General features: G+C 39.9%; 1 protein-coding gene across 1 annotated transcript; it reads left to right on the top strand.

Moving 5' to 3' along the window:
* The first annotated feature begins 3,449 nt into the window (after positions 1–3,449).
* On the top strand, positions 3,450–5,418 carry LOC147616029 (9-cis-epoxycarotenoid dioxygenase NCED2, chloroplastic-like). Its single transcript, XM_086778861.1, has one exon. It carries the CDS (start codon positions 3,520–3,522, stop codon positions 5,416–5,418), a length of 1,899 nt encoding a protein of 632 aa, XP_086634987.1. The 5' UTR covers positions 3,450–3,519.
* The last annotated feature ends 1,788 nt before the right edge of the window (positions 5,419–7,206 follow it).

The raw sequence follows: 7,206 nt of genomic DNA, 5'->3' as shown, positions 1-7,206 counted from the left end.
ATGTAAGAAAAGAAGGGAAGATTTTGGCTATAAGCTCTATAATGGCATGATAATGACATGGAAGGAGGAGTTTTTTATAAATTTTTAGGAATGGTTCTAGAATGATGTGTGATTCAATGTTGAATGATGTGTCAATAACTCAGGGGGTTCACCTAAAAATATGTAAGTATACCACTTGAGTTCAAATGAAGGGTTTTTTAATTTAATATTTTAAGGTAATTTACAAAAAAACATTTACAGAAGGGATTTTTTAATCAATTTTTTTTTTAAAACCCATAAGTCCGTAAAGAAAAAGGGGTCATTTTATTCATGAAAACATCATAGGTAAGGGGTTCTTTAAATACCCCTTGAACGCACGTGATACATAGGGTTTCTTAGTAGTACACCCCTGCAGGTCAATAATAAGGAATGACATGCCTAGCATTGTCAATCAAGTGATGAGGGTTTGTACTGACTTTAAACAAAGATACTATTGGTCTCGTAGAAGGATGTGATGAAAGGATTATAAAAAATACTGTGATTGGACTACCGCATAATATCAAAGGGTTTTTGACCCAATATCTTGCATGTCTTAGAAAGTGAGCACCCTTGGCCATGGAAGTATTCAACCCATGCCATAAAGATCTATTTGACCCTTGGCCATGGAATTATTTGACTTTTTTTCATGGAATTATTTGACCATACCATAAAGATCTATACATTGGCAGACTTCATGAGGTCAAAGATAAAAAATTCTTTGCTTTTCCATTGGTTCTTGGCACCTCATCAAGGATCCTCCTCAAGAATGGGGATGATGAGCTAGAAGAAACATCATATGGCCACTATATAAACTAAATGCAAGGGAGAGAGAGAGCTTGAGTTCCTTTGTAAGTAAACACACACAAGAGAGACCAAGATACAAGAGAGAGATGGATGGGCGCTGAATTTTCTTCTATCTTCTTCTCTTCTCTAAAACAATATAACTAAAGGATAAGAGTACATACATAAAGGGAAAGTACTCTACAAACATAACATACAACGGTTGGTCCATGTGTGAATCTAACTATATGAACTGGCGCTATAACTATGCCATAACTCTAATACTAGAAAGTGGCTGTCACACAATCTGTCATCCACTGGCAGCATATCAACTATAATCTCATCAACCATGCAAGTGGCATAAGTGTGGAAGCTATCACCCAGGTGGGTCAATGTCCATCATAGCACTAGTTGAGCTCGATATCTCAACACTCCTCCTCGAGCTCAACTCCACACACTGTACTCCAAATAAGCTTCTAAACCTGTGGAGCTTCTCTGTGCCCACGTGTGCCTTCTAATTATTTTTCAAAAATAGACAACTTTTAAATAGCTTATTCATTATATTTTAAAATTCATCTGTGCGTAACGAACTCTTTTTAAAAAAGTATATATTATCAATCAAAAAATTGTGATACTCAAGAGCTTCAAAATGGATTTTAATACTACTCTTATATCAAGAGCCAAAATAGGGTTTTATAATTAAAATAAATACTGTATCAAGATAACACTTTTGTAATATAATCATATAAATAATTGTTTATAGTTTCACTCTGTAGCACATCCTCAATCATGCTAACATGGCAGATGACCCAACAAGTCTAACCTTCAAGTGTACACATAGAAGAAAAAAAATGTATTTGTGGATAGTGAAGAAGAGGATGTCTCATCTACCTTCTCAGGGAGGAAAGGCACATCAACTAGTGATGGTGTAGCAATGATTATGAGGAACCATAACTATGCCATAAGCTATATGTTTAGAAAATAGCTTCTTTTTATAGTTGTATCATTTTTTTAATGGATTGAAGATGGAAATAATAAACATTGTCTCTATTTTGGCATGTTTTTTGAAAACTTATTATTAGATTTTCAATTATAATCTCAAAAAGTAAGCAAAACGAAGTCTTTTTTTTTTCATGTCAGTTTTTGTAAGAAATGTATAAAGTGTCCAAAATATTATCGTTTTTGGTAGTGTTATACACATGCGTAGACCACTTTTTAAAAAGAGGTAAAAAACCAAAAAAAAATTATGGAATCTTTGAAAGATGTCAAATGTTTCTCGTTTTCAAGAAATATTACCTATTTTGTTCGCACAACGGTGTTGTGAGCTTGAAGCATTGGTAAGTACCCAATGATGGTTGTTGTCTATTCCTTCTTCCGATTGTGAATGGGTAGAGTTCTCTGTTGGGAGGTGCAGTAGCCCATAACACGCTCTTGGTTCACTTGATTGAGTCACATTCTATGCACATGAGGATTGATTTAATCATTCAAGAAAAGAAAAAAGCATGCATTCCAACCTTTTTGTTTTACTTGATGTCAAGTTTAGCTACTCATAGTTCAAATTCAAAATGGATGTTTGACATGGTTGATTATTCTCCTTGCTAGCACATGAGAGAGGACCATTCCAAATAACACATTCGATGCTTAAGATTGACTGAACCATTCAAGAAAGGAAAGGAGCATGCATTGTTGATTCCACTCATAGCTAGTGTGCGAGATAGGGTAGCCCAAATTCAAAGCCATTTTATGTACCGCGTAAATATAATGGCCCTCTTAGAGGATTTAGACAATGGTTCATTTAGAGTCCTTCATTTAGCTCTCACTGAAGTCTTAACTTAACTGTGCTTACTTAGCTTTAAATAAGTTTGTGTGGGTCTTTGGTTTAAATGTAGAGTAATGCTCTGATTGAAATTCAATAAGTAGTGTAGTAATTGCATGCATGCATTTGTACTCAATAAAATGCATGATGTATAGCATGATGGTCTGTGACTAGCCAGGGTTGAAATTTGAAGGACATAAACTATACACGTTTGTGAGAAAATTTCAAAATAGTGGCCTTCTTTGACTAATCTATTTTCTAAGAGGAGGAATGAGCAAGTTTAAGAAGGGTGATGACAATTTGGAACATGTGTTAATTTGAACTCGAGTACGGTTAAACGTGACCATGAAGGCAGACGACGTGTGTTCGAGGGGACTGGCCACTCCGTTTGGGTGTGGTGTAGAGTATGGTTTGGTCGGTAGAGGTGACGTGAGATGGTTGAATATGGGAGATTCCGGTGAAGGACGCGTGGACGGCGGGCAACAGGGCAAATTGAACTTCTGAATGGGCGGGATAGGGACGGGCAAAGAGGGCCCGCCCGCCAGTCTTCTTTGTCAAAAAGATTTTGGTCCTCTTGCTTCTCCTTGGTGTTCTCAACTCCATGCCGTGACCTTTGCTGAGGTCCCCAGTCGTCGAGCACGTGGCTCCCGACACCCACCCCAACACAATGTAAGGCTGAAACTCCTCACTATATTAACTTCAATGTCTAGCATATTTTTGTGTATAATCTAAAGTTCCAAAGCTCAAGCCCTCTCTCTCTCCCCCCCACGCATCTCTCTCTCTCTCTCTCTCTCTCCCCCCCCTCACCCACCCCCCCCCCTCCAACATACACACACCCCTCTCTTTACTCTCCAAGCAAGCATTCCCCTAGCTTCTACAACGCCACCATCAACCCCTTCCCCTCCATGGATCAACTCTCTTTCCATCATTCCCAAGTTTCCTCCCCACCACTAATCACTCCCCCTAATCGGCTTCACCCTTCCCTTCAATCAAGCCCCCTTCATCAAGTCTTCCTTGTAGTCTCACGTTTAGATCACAAACCTCCCAATAATGCTAGCACTACCCTGTCACGTGAGTTTACCCCAATAAATCCCACTCCCAATCCTCTTCAATTGCCTCTCCAACATCGCATTACGGAGCCTCAAAAGGCGGTTAATTCGTGGAGCCCTTTTCAAAAGCTAGTAGCTGGGGCTCTTGACATGGTCGAGAGAAGCTGCATAGCTTCATTTGAGAAGCAGCATCCGCTGCCTCCTACAGCTGATCCAGGGGTGCAGCTGGCTGGGAACTTCTTTCCTGTGCCAGAAAACGCAGTTCAACACGAGCTAGAGGTGGAGGGAAAGCTACCTCATTGTCTTGAAGGTGTATATGTACGTAATGGGGCCAATCCAATGTTCAGGCCAATGGGCGGGCACCATCTTTTTGATGGAGACGGTATGCTGCATGCGGTGAGGTTGAAACAAGGCACAGCAAGCTATGCTAATAGGTTCACAAAAACCCATCGTTTAGAAGAGGAGAAGAGGGTGGGGAGGGCCATTTTTCCAAAGGCAGTTGGAGAGCTCCATGGCCATAGCGGTGTAGCTCGCTTACTCCTTTTCTATGCTCGTAGTTTGTTTGGATTGATAGATGGTAGCAAAGGCATGGGGGTTGCCAATGCAGGCGTGGTCTTCTTCAATGGCCACTTGCTCGCTATGTCGGAAGATGATCTCCCTTATGCAGTTAAGATCACAAGCTCAGGTGATTTAGAGACCTTAGGAAGGTATGATTTTAATGGGCAGGTAAATTCATCAATGATAGCTCATCCTAAGGTGGATTTAGAGACCGGGGAATTATTTGCATTAAGCTATGATGTGATCAAGAAGCCATATTTGAGGTACTTTAGAATGTCAAGAGATGGAGAGAAGGGGCCGGAGGTGAGCATTAATGCCGTGAGGGAGCCTACCATGATGCATGACTTTGCTATCACGGAGGATTACGTGGTGATCCCGGACCAGCAAGTGGTCTTCAAGCTGAAAGAGATGCTAAGAGGCGGGTCACCCGTAATGCATGAGAAAAGGAAAATCGCCCGCTTCGGCATCTTGCCACGCAACGCCGTCGATGATCGCGAGATGCGGTGGATCGATGTCCCAGATTGCTTCTGCTTCCACCTCTGGAACGCATGGGAGGAAGGCGATGAGGTTGTGGTGATTGGCTCATGCATGACTCCTCCCGACAGCATTTTCAAAGAATCTAAAGATTCCCTGCGCAGCATTTTATCGGAAATTCGGCTTCAGTTGACTACGCAAACGTCCAGTAGACGTGCCATCTGTCCCTCCGTCAACCTAGAAGCTGGCCAAGTTAACCGCAAATTAGTAGGGAAAAGAACCCAATTCGCCTACTTAGCCATCGCTGAACCCTGGCCTAAGGTTTCCGGAGTTGCCAAGGTTAACCTCCATGCAGTTAATCATCCCCATCCCCATACAGACAATAAGAATAATGTGGCTAGTATTTACAATAAGTCCAACGAGAATAATGTCGTGGCTGCATTCATGTACCCCCACAATTGCTATGGTGGAGAGCCCATGTTTGTGCCTCGCTCCTTAGACCCTTCAGCCCCAGAGGATGATGGATATGTGCTCACCTTCATGCACAATGAAGACACCGGCAAGTCAGAGCTTCTAGTCTTGGATGCAAGCTCCCCTTCCCTTGACATGGTGGCCTCTATAAAGCTCCCTTCTAGAGTTCCTTACGGTTTCCATGGTACCTTCATCACTGCCCAAGAATTGGAGCATCAAAAGCCTAGCATTTCCTCATGCATTTCCTCATAGTCATGATGATGCCGATATGATGATAACCATGATGATGATGGTGGAATGGGGAAGCCCCTCGTGACATTCCTCCTCAATTGTGAAAATGATGGTAATCACGACCATCATGATGATGGTCATATCATGCGCACGCTTCGTCTATACCACATACATGTATGCATACACAACATTCATACTTGTAAATTAATCATACACTATAATTTTACAATCTAGATTAATCTTACACGATAATTTTACAAACTAGCATTGTGACTATCTTCAGGTTGATAACATACAAGCATCTCTTTATGCAGGTGGCATCATACATGCAACCATATATATATATATTATTGATTAACAAGGATAGCCGGTATATATATTATTGATTAACAACTCGTCCGGTAGGATGTAACTGTTGAGACGCCCCTTGCATAAAATGCAAGCATCTTTTCAACGAGGCCTAACTAACACCGATGTGAAAGGGCTGCGAAAGGGACCAGATCACCGACCGGGATTAACCCAAATTCGAATAAAATAAAGAAGCACTAAAGCGACGTACCTTCATTTAATGTCATATGTGCTCACTGATGCTAGGCCATTTCTAGCACATTTTCTCACGTACTTGCCCGGCTAAATCTCCCATCTTTTCATGGACTTCTGCACGCCCTTTAGTGCATTTTTAAGGCCATATAATATATTAAAGTACATGCAAGCAATTTATTTTTTAAGTTTTGATGTGAGTTGGGTGCTCATCTTCTCCCTCTCGCTTTCTCCCTCCGTAATACATGACTTTTAAGGCCTTGTTAACCGTTGGTTTTCCTCTCAAAAGGGTTGCCTAGGTGGATTAGCACTTGGACAAGAGTTTTGTTGTTACTCAAGAAAAGCTAGGTTCCCTATTAGTCGAGAAAAGATAGCTTCCCTATTGACATTAATCTTGTATTGAGCCACAAAAATGGCTTAAGGCTTATTTATGAATTTTGAAGAAGTGAAAAGACAAATCAACTTGGAACTCCATGAAACGACTTGAGAATGCTTGGCTAGCATGCAATTATCTATGGTAAAGGTTTTATGTAAATAGCATAAAATATTACGGTAGCCTTATTTTCAAGGAGATGTGCATAAAAAAGTGTGTAATTAGTTGATAGATGCTACATGCGAATGACCTAAATGCATATAAAAGAATCTTTTTTTTAAAGTAATCATATATTTGATATTATATTAAATTGTCAACCCAACAAATTATTTAAAGTATTCACAAAGTATTTTTTGGGCAAAACTATCGAAATGATGACCATGGAAGACAATGTATCTATTTTTCTTTGGCACTTAGTAAATTTTCTAACTGATATCTTGCACTGAGATTATTTCCCTAGTAGGAATTCTCTCCCAGCAATGTACTTAAAGAGAAATGATTTTTTTTACAAAGGTCTCTAAAAGCCACAAAATATACAAGAACAATGTTAACCTAGAGCTAGTTTACATGTTGAAACATCCTTCTCCAAATAGTGGGAGAAAGTATGAAAACCCTTCAAAATTTTCAAGTTCTAGTCATAATTGGTTGATGGAATGAATAATATAATTATTCAAAATTATCACTTCCTCTTTAACCCATGGTGAAAAAGGTTGATGTAAGGTTAGGTAAGAATATGTTATTCCATTGAGGTTCACTTTATCTATCTTCAATGGTGTTTAATACCAGTCATACATAAAGATCCTTGATAACTATTAGGTTTTATATTATAAAACAAGTAATGACACATATTCTTCAGGATAATCACTAACAACCTTGATTGAGCACCTTGCATTATA

Source organism: Cibotium barometz, chromosome 39 (assembly GCF_041138505.1).
Source record: "Cibotium barometz isolate CiBa-2024 chromosome 39, ASM4113850v1, whole genome shotgun sequence".
Taxonomy (NCBI): domain Eukaryota; kingdom Viridiplantae; phylum Streptophyta; class Polypodiopsida; order Cyatheales; family Cibotiaceae; genus Cibotium; species Cibotium barometz.
Note: the sequence above shows the minus strand (reverse complement) of the source record. Positions and strands in the feature narration are given on the sequence as shown.